Source organism: Erythrolamprus reginae, chromosome 1, assembly GCF_031021105.1.
Source record: "Erythrolamprus reginae isolate rEryReg1 chromosome 1, rEryReg1.hap1, whole genome shotgun sequence".
Classification (NCBI taxonomy): domain Eukaryota; kingdom Metazoa; phylum Chordata; class Lepidosauria; order Squamata; family Dipsadidae; genus Erythrolamprus; species Erythrolamprus reginae.
The window spans coordinates 412,415,172-412,429,683 of NC_091950.1; the positions used below are offsets into that span (position 1 = coordinate 412,415,172).

Genomic DNA, 14,512 nt, shown 5'->3' on the forward strand with positions numbered 1-14,512 from the left:
AGACAATATAAAAACAAATCTAATAATTTAAAAAACACTAAAAACCCCATTATTAAAAGCAAACATACACACAAACAAACATACCATGTATAAACTGTATAGGCCCGGGGGAGATGTCTCAGTTCCCCCATGCCTGATATATACCCACTAAAACCCTCATTGTGTATTGGACTAAATGAATGAATGAATGAATGAATGAATGAATGAATGAATGAATGAATGAATGAATGAATAAATGAATGAATGAATAAATATTTTTATTTATTTATTTATTTATTTATTAGTTGTATGCCGCCCCTCTCCGAAGACTCATGAATGAATGAATGAATGAATGAATGAATGAATGAAAAACACAGTTTCTGAACTCCAGGAGAAATCAAAAGAGGGTGGGGGGAGAGATGAAGAGAAGCTAATAGGATCTGGCAGGACAGATGTTGGTCTCAGCAGGCCATTTTTGGCCTACAGGCCTGAAATTTGTTCGGGTAATTATTCATTTAGAACATAAGAATCTACGCAGTGCCTTGCTAGATCAGAGTCCTAACCCATTTCATCCAGCAGTCTATGGCCAACCAAGTGGCCAAGGAAACCCATAGTCTCCCAGCAGATGGCCTCCAGAGATAGTCCCATGACCATCAAGACTAAAATTGGTCCAATGGCTGCTTGCTTTACTATATAGGCATTGCATGCAATATAACAAAAGTCTGAATTATTTAATATCTTCCAAAATCTAGGAAGAGCTTCCACTTGAGACTCTGTAGCGGGCTAAACATTTTCATGCCCGCTGGGTTCATATATTTTGTTAGCAAAAACTTCAGAAGAAAAGGATTTAGGGGTAGTGATTTCTGACAGTCTCAAAATCGGTGAACAGTGCAGTCAGGTAGTAGGGAAAGAAAATAGGATGCTTGGCTGCATAGCTAGAGGTATAACAAGCAGGAAGAGGGAGATTATGATCCCGCTATATAGAGTGCTGGTGAGACCACATTTGGGATACTGTGTTCAGTTCTGGAGACCTCACTTACAAAAAGATATTGACAAAATTGAACGGGTCCAAAGACGGGCTACAAGAATGGTGGAAGGTCTTAAGCATAAAACGTATCAGAAAAGACTTCATGAACTCAATCTGTATAGTCTGGAGGACAGAAGGAAAAGGGGGGACATGATCGAAACATTTAAATAAAGGGTTAAATAAGGTCCAGGAGGGAAGTGTTTTTAATAGGAAAGTGAACACAAGAACAAGGGGACACAATCTGAAGTTAGTTGGGGGAAAGATCAAAAGCAACATGAGAAAATATTATTTTACTGAAAGAATAGTAGATCCTTGGAACAAACTTCCAGCAGACGTGGTAGATAAATCCACAGTAACTGAATTTAAACATGCCTGGGATAAACATATATCCATCCTAAGATAAAATACAGAAAATAGTATAAGAGCAGACTAGATGGACCATGAGGTCTTTTTCTGCCGTCAGACTTCTATGTTTCTATCCAGTATGGCATAACATAGTTAGCTTGGCTTTGGCTGGACTACTATTGGACTACTATGATGTACGGTCTCCTGCACCAGCAGGGGGTTGGACTAGATGACCTGTAAGGTCCCTTCCAACTCTAATAATAAATAAATAATATTCTGCCTTTAAAATATTTCCTAGAATATTTCATTTTTTCTAGGAGAAGGGTGGGTGCGAACATCCTACACACCATGGTGGATGAAAGTAATGATTTACTGTATGAACCCAGGTTTTATATATCTGCTAAGATGAGATTAATCTTTCTTCAGTGTTTGTTGACTTCGGTCACTTTAAGTCATGTGGACTTCAACTCCCAGAATTCCCTAGCAATGTAGCCTGGGTTGAAGTATATGCATGTTAAAATGGCTGAGGTTTGAAAACAACTGTCTTAAATCAAGGCCTTGTTGTGTCTGTTTATAGAAACATAGAAACATAGAAGACTGACGGCAGAAAAAGACCTCATGGTCCATCTAGTCTGCCCTTATACTATTTCCTGTATTTCATCTTACAATGGATATATGTTTATCCCAGGCTTAAGACCTTCCACCATTCTTGTAGCCCATCTTTGGACCTGTTCAATTTTGTCAATATCTTTTTGTAGGTGAGGTCTCCAGAACTGAACATAGTGTTCCAAATATGGTCTCACCACCAGCGCTCTATATAAGGGGATCACAATCTCCCTCTTCCTGCTTGTTATACCTCTAGCTATGCAGCCAAGCATCCTACTTGCTTTTCCTACTGCCCGACCATGTCTGGCAGAAGAATATTTAACCATGTAACCGGAGAAGAAAAATGGAGCTGAAGTTTCCTAAATATACATGTGGTTTTTGATGTGCTGAAGACAATGGTGGAACAATTATATTATAAAACAGAGAAGATCACTTGTCATTGATGGTCAGCTGTGGGCTATAAGCCGGAACACTAAATTGCGCTCGCCGCTGCGGCTCGTAATTTCTTGCGGGACCAGCGGGGTTTTGCTACTGACCTGTGGAGGTAGCAAAATCGTGCATGGAGCCGCAGGTAAAACCTCGCCGAAACACGGGCAGAATTTTGCTACCTTCACAGGGGCAGCAGCAAAATTGCGCTGGTCCCGCAAGAACTTATGAGCCGCCGCAGTGAGCGCAATTTAGCGTTCCGTAGCCCGCCGCTGTTGATGGTTCTCAGCTTGCATTGATTATGTGACATCAAGTTGTTTTTGACTCCTAAAAATTATATAGATTCCCCTCCCAATCCTGGTTTGATTGGTTATGGTTTAGGCACAGAATATGAAGCAGCTTCTTTACTGTTCATTGTTATTAGTAAACCATGGTTTATGGCTTTGCAGTTTGAGAAACTACTGTACTGGTTATAGCTGATTAAACAAACCCTGGAGTATTAAATGGTAGAAGCAAGTGATTAGGTGAAAGATCTCTACTATCTAGAAAGCTGTAGTTTTAATGTTTGGAGACAGAGTTTTCCGACTACTTCTAATCTTACAAGCAAACAATGATATTATTGGCGTTGCAAGGGGGAAAAAATCTTATTATTATGACTCCTGCAGCAATGTGTCCAGGTAATGAGGAATTTTACAGGCTCTCTTCCAGGAGCACCATCAATTCAGGATAGCAATAACATTTAGATTTATATACTGCTTCATAATGCTTTTGCAGCCATCTCTAAGCAGTTTACAGAAGCAGCCTATTGACCCCAACAATCTGGCCCCTCATTTTACCCACCCAGGAAGGATGGAAGGCTGAGTCAACCTTGAGCTAGCGGCAGTGAGGGGCTGCCAAAATTTTTACTGCCACTGGCTTATTTTGTGGGTGTGGCTTGATGGTCATGTAGCCGGGTAGGAGTGGCTTGATGGTCATGTAACCAGGTGGGAGTGGCTTGCCAGCCATGTGACCAGGTGGGAGTGGCTTGCCAGCCATGTGACCAGGTGGGAGTGGTTTGTCAATCATGTGACTGGGGGTGGCTGGGTGGGAGTGGGTTACCGACCAGGATCAGTTTTCAAATAGGTGCTTGGACTTGTTTTCACTTGTTTAAGACACATTATTTTTAAATAGCCACAAAAAGGACAAATGGTAGACTGCATTATTTGTTGAGGAGCACAGTAACTTTTTAAGTTTTTGTACTGAATCCACAAGGTTCAGTATGCTAACAGACTAGGCAATTTAATTTGTATAAAAGTTCAGTTCTAGATCATGATTAAAACGACTAAAGCATTTATGGGTAAAAATATACTATTTAATTATTTCCTATTTTAAAAATAATTAAGGATCATACTAAGGTTACTAGAGAAGGAAGGACAATTAAAAAATATTAAGTATTCAATAAAAAGCCCATACACTTACTACCCCCACACTCGTGGCAGCAGCAACCCATTACTGGATGGTGGTGAGATTTGAACTGCTGAACTACAGCTAGCAGTTAACTGAAGTAGCCTGCAGTGCTGCACTCTAACCACATGCGCCACCCCGGCTCACTCGATGATTTTCAACATTCACTTGTTTCTCCTGTGCATCTCTTTGATTGGGAAATCCCTGCATCGTTTTGGAAATCTTTCTGAATTACGTTAGCTTCCAATACCGTTCACCACTGTTGCCATTTCCTTTATTTTCTCTGCAGGGCAGAAACGGAAGAGCACACAACACGGCTGGAAGTAGTGGCTCAAGAGATAGACAGAACAGGAACGTATCAACTCACCAAAGAAGAGCTGATCTTTGCCACAAAGCAAGCCTGGAGAAATGCTCCTCGGTGCATTGGGAGAATCCAGTGGTCCAATTTACAGGTGACCCATTTGTTTTTGCTGTTCCAGACTTATCAGATTCTACTGAAAAAAGCCAGGGTTTGGCTCAGTGAAGGACTGCAAATTTTTTTACTACCATGCGGCGGGTGTGGCTTATTTTGTGGGTGTGGCTTGCTGGCCATGTGACCAGGTTGGGAGTGGCTTGATGATCATGTGACTGGCTTAAAGGTGGCCAACTTGACATTACTCACGTCCAGGGTTAGGGTTAGGGTGCCTGGCCTCTCCTTGCCTCAAAGAGATACAATTTATCTATTTGCTATTATTTATTTTATTTTTATTTTTATTTATTTATTTATTTTGTCCAATACATATAGAAGAGAATAGACATGTAGTAATATATATAAAGAAAAGGATAGAAGAAAATATATAAAAATATATGAACATCCAAAATATAGCTTAAAGTTGCTGAGGTTGAGAAATATTGTCCTAGAGCAAGCAATATTTTACTGAAAGAGTAGTAGATTCTTGGAACAAACTTCCAGCAGATGTGGTAGATAAATCCACAGTAACTGAATTTAAATATGCCTGGGATAAACATATATCCATCCTAAGATAAAATACAGAAAATAGTATAAGGACAGACTAGATGGACCATGAGGTCTTTTTCTGCCGTCAGACTTCTACATTTCTATGTTTCTATGTGTCAAACTAAAGGCCCCGGGGCCAGATGCGACCCTACTGAGCTTCATTTTCACTTGCAGAGGAGACCCTCACAAGCTGGTTTTTGTTGGCCACAAAAGTGATGTCAAGCTGGCCGTGCCCACCCCAACCTCCCAAGGTCAAACACAACCCAGATGCCGCCCTCAATGAAACTGTGTTTGACATCCCTATCCTAGAGAGCACTCTGATATAACTCTGATATGAAGAACGGTTGCAGGAACTGGGCATGGCTAGTTTAATGAAAAGAAGGACCAGTTGGGACATGATAGCAGTGTTTCAGTATCTCAGGGGTTACCGCAAAGAAGAAAGAGACAACCTATTCTCCAAAGCACCTGAGGGTAGAACAAGAAGCAATGGGTGAAAAATAAACAAGGGGAGAAGTAACTTAGAACTAAGGAGAAAGTTCTTGACAGTTAGAACGGTTGATCAGTGGAACAGAAGTTGCCTCCAGAAGTTGTGAATGCCCCAACACTGGAAGTTTTTAAGCAGATGTTGGATAACCATCTGTCTGAGGTAGTGTAGGGTTTCCTGCCTAAGCAGGGGGTTGGACTCGAAGACCTCCAAGGTCCCTTCCAACTCTGTTGTTGTTGTTGTTATTATTATTATTAGCTTACAGGTTGTGGAACATTGAAGGTCTCCAGGAAATCTATTTAGTATGATGGATCTTCTCTTTATCAAAGTTGGAACTGCATGATCTATAAGCATAAGCGTTCTTTTCTGTGAGGTTATTATCCGCAGATCATGCTAAACTAACTAGTTTCTAAGTCAATAACGGGTTATCTAAAAGTTATTTAAGATTGCAAAAGTTATATTTCTTGCATTGGGTTGGAAAGAGACCTTGGAAGCCTGCACTACTAATATTAATTTTTCTCATTTGCTGATTAATGCCTTTTAGATGTTTGATGCTCGCAGCTGCACTAATGCTAAAGAAATGTTTGAACATCTTTGTCGCCATTTGGAGTATGCTACGAACGGAGGGAACATAAGGTATGAGCCCTTTTTAAATATATATATACAGTGATACCTTGTCTTACAAACTTAATTGGTTCCGGGACGAGGTTCTTAAGGTGAAAAGTTTGTAAGACGAAACAATGTTTCCCATAGGAATCAATGGAAAAGCAATTAATGTGTGCAAGCCCAAAATTCATCCCTTTTGCCAGCCGAAGCGCCCATTTTTGCACTGCTGGGATTCCCCTGAGGCTCCCCTCCATGGGAAACCCTACCTCCAGACTTCTGTGTTTTTGCGATGCTGCAGGGGAATCCCAGCATCGCAAAAATGAGCGTTTCACTGGCAAACGAAGTCCGGTGGTGGGGTTTCCCAGCGAAGGGAGCATCAGTGAAATCACAGCATCACAAAAACACCAAAGTCCTCGACCCCCACCTCCGGACCTCTGTGTTTTTGCAATGCTGCGATTTTACTGAGGCTTCCCTCGCTGGGAAACCCCATCTCCGGACTTCCATTGCCCGTGAAGCGCCTGTTTTTGCGCTTCTGGGATTCTCCTGCAGCATCACAGAAACACGGAAGTCTGGAGGTGGGGTTTCCCATGGAGGGGAGCCTCAGAAGAATCTCAGCAGCGCAAAAACGGGTGCTTCGCTGGCAACGGAAGTCCGGAGGCGGGGCATCCCAGCAGCGGCATTGGGTTTGTAAGGTGAAAATAGTTTGTAAGAAGAGGCAAAAAAATCTTAAACCCCGGGCTTGTATCTCGAAAAGTTTGTATGACGAGGCGTTTGTAAGATGAGGTATCACTGTATATTTCATCTGGATCTATAGAGTCATTGAGTAAGCGGTCATTCATTCCCACTCTCTTGAAACAGGTCCACCATCACTGTATTCCCCCACAGGACGGATGGAAAGCACGACTTCCGAATATGGAACAATCAACTCATCCAGTATGCTGGATATCTGATGCCAGATGGATCCATTGTGGGCGATCCAGCCAATGTGGAGTTTACGCAAGTATGTACAAAATAAATATTGAGAGTAGTGCATTATCATCATCATCATCATCATCATTATTATTATTATTATTATTATTATTATTATTATTATTATTATTATTATGTCAGTACAACACAGCAAACGAGATCGCTATGCTGGATTTCGTATTTCATCATCAGTCGGGCACTTCCCAAGCACCTAGGACTGCGTGATGTAGCGGCGAATTATGTTTGCCGATCCCAGTAAAGCGGCCTTTTGCAATTGACAGATGGAGACCTTGTCAATTCTGATGGTTTTCAAATGTCCGCCGAGATCCTTTGGCACTGCGCCCAGCGTGCCAAGGACCACTGTGACCACTTTCACTGGCCTATGCCAGAGTTGTTGCAGCTCGATTTTCAGATCTTTTTATTTTGCTAATTTCTCTGATGATCCATACTTTCTTTTTCTCTACAATCATGATGTCTGGTATATTATGTTTCAAAATTCTGTCAGTCTGAAATCAGAAGTCCCATAGTAATTTTGCTTGCTCATTTTTGACCACTTTTTCGGGCTTATGATCCCACCAGTTCTTTGCCACTGTTAGATAGTAGTTCTGGCACATGCTCCAGTGGATTATGACGATGATTATTGTTGTTGTTGATGATGATGATAATTATAATAATTATAATTATAATTAAAAAATAAAAAAGCAACAAATAATAATAATAGTAATAATAATAATAATAATAATTATTATTATAATTATAATTAAAAAATTAAAAAGCAACAAATAATAATAATTATTATTATTATTTGTTGCTTTTTTATTTTTATCCAACCTTTATTATTATAAATAACTGGATTGGGCTGAAAGAAAGTGACTGGCTCAAAATAATCCAGTAGGTTTTTCTGCTATGTTGCGTGTCCGTGCGTGATTTCACTAGCCATCCAGGTGCAGGTGCACTCGACTCTGCTGGCACTCAGAGCCATGGGGGCAAGCAACATCACCATTCCACCTTAGCAGCCCACCTCTGGGCAGGAACTGCAGCAGAAAATACTCTTCTCCTAGATCCCACCTGCCCTAAATTCCCAATATACCTCTTCAGCAGGAGTGAGAGGACTGGGCCAGTCCCATTGGATGAGGCTGTTCCTCAGTTAATCTGAATCCATGCCAAAAAAGGCTTTGAAGATGATAACAACACACCTTGAATTGGACCCCAAAGGCAAACCTGCAACCAGTGCAGTTTCCACAGCAGTGATGTTAGCTGGAGTTACCACCATAGGGATGCCTAAAGATGCCTGTGCTGCTACATTCTGCTTGCTTACAAAACCTTCGCCAGACCCATCCTCGAATACAGCTCACCTGTCTGGAACCCACACTGTTGTGTCCAGAGGACAGTTAGGCATTGTACCCGCCCCATAGTCCTTGGGCGGGAAAATGCTATGTTGTGATTGGTTGCCAGCCCAGCATATATATAGCTGCTGGGCACGGCCTTGTTGTCTTTTATGGGAGTTCTGTAACCGTATCCATTGTTAATAAAGAACCGTTTACTCACCCTAAGAGTGCAATCCTTCTTCCAGCAAGGATCTAACACACACCGAATTTCGGACATCAACACCCTAGAAAAGGTCCAACGATACTTCACCAGAAGAGCCCTTCATTCCACCACTCAAAACAGAATACCCTACAAAACTAGACTTACAATCCTGGGTCTAGAAAGCTTAGAACTACGACGCCTTAAACATGATCTAAGTATTGCCCACAAGATCATATGCTGCAACATCCTGCCTGTCAACAACTACTTCAGCTTTAACCGCAATAACACAAGAGCACGCAACAGGTTCAAACTTAATATCAACCGCTCCAAACTTGACTGCAAAAAATATGACTTTAGCAATCGAGTTGTTGAAGTGTGGAACTCATTACCAGACTCCGTGGTGTCAACCCCCAACCCCCAACGTTTTTCCCTTAGACTTTCCACGGTTGACCTCTCCAGATTCCTTAGAGGTCAGTAAGGGGTGAGCATAAGTGCACTAGTGTGCCTTCTGTCCCCTGTCCAATTGTCTCTCCTATATTTTATATACCTTTTCTCCCATCCATATATCCCTCCTCTACTCTTCATTGATATATTCTATTCTCATACAGTGGTACCTCATCTTACGAACGCCTCTTCTAACGAACTTTTCGAGATACGAACCCCGTGTTTAAGATTTTTTTGCCTCCTCTTCCGAACTATTTTCACCTTACGAACCCAAGCAGCTGCTGCTGGGATGAAGGGGTTTCTTTCCCCCCCCCTTTTTTGAAGAAAGAAAAGGGAGGGGCTGCTTCGAGGGGGAAAGACTTTGCATTAACAAAAGTAGAACAGCGTGCTTGCACAGGCACTGAAAGGGTGTATTTTGAAGAAAGAAAAGGGAGGGGCGTCCCCCTTGCCTTTCTTCCTTCCCACTCACCCTTTAGCCTAGCCTTGCTTCTTCCACCCACCCCCTTTAGCTGCTCCTCCCTGCTCTCTGTTCACCTCCCTTCTAAAGTTTGGGATTTTCCTGAAGGATTTGCACCCATTATTTGCTTTTACATTGATTCCTATGGGAAACATTGTTTCGTCTTACGAACTTTTCACCTTACGAACCTCCTTCTGGAACCAATTAAGTTCGTATCATGAGGTACCACTGTATCTCTTCTTCTATCCCTTCCCTGATATTTACTACTACACATTTTTATTCTCCTTAACTTTCAATTTGTATTGGACTATAAATAAATAAGTAAGTAAGTAAGTAAGTAAGTAAGTAAGTAAGTAAGTAAGTAAGTAAGTAAGTAAGTAAATAAATCCTTGGTTGAATGCATTGCAATAGTCCAAACATGAGATGATCAGGACATTCCACCTTTACCGAAGCTGCATCCAGTTCCAGAACCCATAATTCTAGAATCCTTGGGCATTCAAGGAATCCAATACTTTGCTCTCAAGAAAGAAGGAAAGAATCACCACCCTTCTTTCCTTTCTCCCAGCTCTGCATCCAGCTTGGCTGGAGAGCCAAATATGGCTGCTTTGATGTGCTTCCATTGGTCCTGCAAGCCAACGGTCAAGACCCAGAATTATTTGAATTGCCGCCAGAGCTCATCCTGGAGGTGTCGATGGAGCATCCCACGTAAGCATCTTGGCTTCAGATGACAGAAGCCCAGACCTGTTTGTGATGGGTCAGGTGGGGGATTCTTATCAAAGCAAGATTGTTTGCTGAGACCTTGAGACAGGGTTGAGTTGGGTTGGTTTTTGTTTGGTTAAATGATGTTGGACTTGTCCTTGGAGTTAACAGGCGAGCAAAACTGAGCCGAAAGTAATGAAGCAGCAAGAATGTTTAGTCCCAAAGCTTTGCAGCTTTTCTCATCTTGTGTTTAATCAAATTGAGGTTTTTTTCTCTCTCTCTTAGTGATATAATTGGGGAAAACCGCTGTTACAAAATGGAATCCAAACATAGATAGCAGGGGCCACTGTAGACCAAATTTCCAGTTACAGTGGTACCTCATCTTATGAACGCCTCTTCTAACGAACTTTTCAAGATACGAACCCGGTGTTTAAGATTTTTTTGCCTCTTCTTCCGAACTATTTTCACCTTACGAACCCAAGCAGCTGCTGCTGGGATGAAGGGATTTCTTCCCCCCCCCTTTTTTTGAAGAAAGAAAAGGGAGGGGCTGCTTGGAGTAGGAAAGATTTTGCAGAGAACAACGTGCTTGCAAAGGCACTGAAAAGGTGTCTTTTTAAGAAAGAACAGGGAGGGGCAGCTTGGAGGAAAGATTTTGCAGAGAACAACATGCTTGCAAAGGCACTGAAACGGTGTCTTTTTAAGAAAGAAAAGGGAGGGGCAGCTTGGAGGAAAGATTTTGCAGAGAACAACGTGCTTGCAAAGGCACTGAAATGGTGTCTTTTGAAGAAAGAAGAGGGAGGGGCTCCCCCCTTGCCTTTCTTCCTTCCCACTCACCCTTTAGCCTAGCCTTGCTTCTTCCACCCGCCCCCTTTAGCTGCTCCTCCCTGCCCTCTGTTCGCCTCCCTTCTAAAGTTTGGGATTTTCCTGAAGGATTTGCAGGCATTATTTGCTTTTACATTGATTCCTATGGGAAACATTGTTTCATCTTACGAACTTTTCACCTTACGAACCTCCTCCTGGAACCAATTAAGTTCGTATGATGAGGTACCACTGTATTTGTGTTTTTTCCCGCTTCCAACAAAGTAACTTAATGAGAAGTGACTGTTGAGGACCTGAGGTGAAGTTTGAATTTTCAATGTAAGAATCAATAGGTTATCCACAGTGAAGGGCTACAGGTTTTTTTACTACCACACTGTGGGTGTGGCTTATTTTGTGGGTGTGGCTTGCCAGCCATGTGACCATGTGGGAGTGGCTTGACGATCATGTGACTAGTGGTGGCTTAAAGGACATGTGATTGGCTTAAAGGTGGCCAACTTGACGTCACTCATGTCAAGGATTTGGGTTAGGGATAGGGTGCCCAGCCTCTCCTCGCCTCAGAGAGATACAATTTCCCTTTCTATTTATTATTACTGAACATCCAAAATATACTATTTAATTCTATGTACATATGCCATATGTGTACATACATATTACACACAGGCACACAAAAATATACATTATCTACTATATAAACTGTACGTGTATATACACACACATGCACATGCACAACTCTTCTAAAATTATTACACTTTCAACCTTATTTACTGCAATATGAAAAACATACTCTTTAATAGGAAAATGAACACAAGATCAAGGGGACACAATCTGAAGTTAGCTGGGGGAAAGATCAAAGGCAACATGAGAAAATATTATTTTACCGAAAGAGTAGTAGATCCTTGGAACAAACTTCCAGCAGACATGGTTGGTGAATCCACAGTAACTGAATTTAAATATGCCTGGGATAAACATATATCCATCCTAAGATAAAATACAGGAAATAGTATTATTTATTAGATTTGTATGCCGCCCCTCTAGGGCAGACTAGATGGACCATGAGGTCTTTTTCTGCCGTCAATCTTCTATGTTTCTATGTTTCTATGTTTCTATGTTTCTATGTTTCTATGTTTCTATGTTTCTATGTTTCTATGTTTCTATGTTTCTATGTTTCTATGTTTCTATGTTTCTATGTTTCTATGTTTCTATGTTTCTATGTTTCTATGTTTCTATGTTTCTATGTTTCTATGTTTCTATGTTTCTATGTTTCTATGTTTCTATGTTTCTATGTTTCTATGTTTCTATGTTTCTATGTTTCTATGTTTCTATGTTTCTATGTTTCTATGTTTCTATGTTTCTATGTTTCTATGTTTCTATGTTTCTATGTTTCTATGTTTCTATGTTTCTATGTTTCTATGTTTCTATGTTTCTATGTTTCTATGTTTCTATGTTTCTATGTTTCTATGTTTCTATGTTTCTATGTTTCTATGTTTCTATGTTTCTATGTTTCTATGTTTCTATGTTTCTATGTTTCTATGTTTCTATGTTTCTATGTTTCTATGTTTCTATGTTTCTATGTTTCTATGTTTCTATGTTTCTATGTTTCTATGTTTCTATGTTTCTATGTTTCTATGTTTCTATGTTTCTATGTTTCTATGTTTCTATGTTTCTATGTTTCTATGTTTCTATGTTTCTATGTTTCTATGTTTCTATGTTTCTATGCCCAGAGTTCAGAAGGGAAAAAAAGGGGGGGGGGAATAAAAAAATTTCTACTGGTTCTGTGTACCTGACCGTACTCAGGGGTGGGCTGCTGCCCAGATGGGGGGAACACAGTGGGTAGCAAAAATGGAGTTCCACCCCAGATCACCCAAGTTGCACTGAACGTTGAAAGAAAATGCAGGGCGTCCTGCATAAGCCGCGCTCACAGTGTGGTAGTAATAATTTTGGTAGCCCTTCACTGGCCCTACCCGTAGGAACCCATTACTGGTTACCCAGTCAAAACAAATGGCTAATGGATGGCTTGTTAATACAACTCTCTGTGATCCTTTCTGCAGATATGAATGGTTTAAAGACCTGGAGTTGAAGTGGTATGCAGTTCCAGCTGTGTCAAATATGCTACTTGAAGTTGGTGGGTTGGAATTTACAGCTTGTCCTTTTAATGGCTGGTACATGGGGACCGAGATTGGGGTACGGGACTTCTGCGACGTCCGGCGCTACAATATTCTTCAGGTAACTCTTTGTAAAGGTTGGTTGGGTGGTTAAGGGGGCATTTGCCCAGGTTGCCTGGTGTACCAATTGCGGCTCTATCTGGACCGGGAGTTTCTACTCACAGTCGCTCATGCCCTTATCATCTCAAGGTTCGACTACTCCAATGCTCTCTACATGGGGTACCTTTGCGGAGTGTTCAGAAACTGCAAATCGTGCAAAATGAAGCCGCACAAGCAGTCATGGGCCTCCCCAGACATGCCCATGTTTCACTAACACTCCGCGGACTGTATTGGTTTCCGATTGGTTTTCGGACACAATTCAAAGTGTTGGTAATAGCCTATAAAGCCCTACATGGCATCAGGCCAGATTATTTGCGGGACCACCTTCTGCCATATGAATCTCAGTGACTGGTCAGGTCCCATAGAGTTGGCCTTCTCCAGGTCCCGTCAACCAGACAATATCACTTGGTGGGACCTAGGGGAAGAGCCTTCTCTGTGGGTGCCCCGGGCCTCTGGAATCAGCTCCCCCTAGAGAGTTGCACTGCCCCCACCCTCCTTGCCTTTCGCAAGAGTCTTAAGGCTCACTTATGTCACCAGGCAATTAGATCTTGGCCCTGTGATGTGTGGCTATGATTTGAATTTGTTTGATTGATTTTTAATATATCGGGATTTTAGGTTATATAGTTTTTAATTAATTAGATTTGTCCTTATATTTATTGTTTTATATGCTGTGAGCCGCCTCGAGTCTTTGGAGAAGGGCAGCATACAAATCTAATAGATAGATTGATAGATGGATGGATGGATGGATGGGTGGGTGGGTGGGTGGGTGGGTGGTTGGGTAGGTAGGTAGGTAGGTAGGTAGGTAGGTAGGTAGGTAGATAGATAGATAGATAGATAGATAGATAGATAGATAGATAGATAGATATTTTTATTTTATTTATTATTTATTTATTTAGTCCAATACACAATACATATTGAAGAGAATAGACATGTAGTATTATATATAAAGAAAAGGATAGAAGAAAAGATATAAAAATAGAGAAGATATATGAAAGGAAGAAAAGATATATGATATATGAGATAAAGGAGAGACAATTGGAGAGGGGATGAAAGGCACACTAGTGCACTTATGTACGCCCCTTACTGACCTCTTAGGAACCTGGAGAGGTCAATCGTGGATAGTCTAAGGGAGAAATGTTGGGGGTTAGGGGTTGACACTACTGAGTCTGGTAATGAGTTCCACGCTTCGATTGTTGAAATCATATTTTTTACAGTAAAATTGGGGGCGATTAATATTAAGTTTGAATCTGTTGCGTGCTTTTGTGTTGTTGCGGTTGAAGCTGAAGTAGTCATTGACAGGCAGGATGTTGCAGCATATGATCTTGTGGGCAATACTTAAATTGTGTTTTAGGCGTCGTAGTTCTAAGCTTTCTAGATCCAGGATTGTTAGTCTATTTTCATAAGGTATTCTGTTTCGAGA

The 14,512-nt window shown here is 41.2% G+C and overlaps 1 protein-coding gene across 1 annotated transcript in view; it reads left to right on the forward strand.

The window, feature by feature from the left end:
• The window catches only part of NOS2 (nitric oxide synthase 2), a 72,285-nt gene that overhangs the window by 19,944 nt on the left and 37,829 nt on the right, over window positions 1-14,512 (forward strand). The window contains exons 5-9 of the mRNA XM_070735302.1: window positions 4,116-4,278; window positions 5,852-5,943; window positions 6,772-6,913; window positions 9,879-10,018; window positions 12,880-13,054. Of these exons, the coding sequence (XP_070591403.1) occupies window positions 4,116-4,278; window positions 5,852-5,943; window positions 6,772-6,913; window positions 9,879-10,018; window positions 12,880-13,054 (712 nt within the window). The remainder of the gene's footprint in view (window positions 1-4,115; window positions 4,279-5,851; window positions 5,944-6,771; window positions 6,914-9,878; window positions 10,019-12,879; window positions 13,055-14,512) is intronic.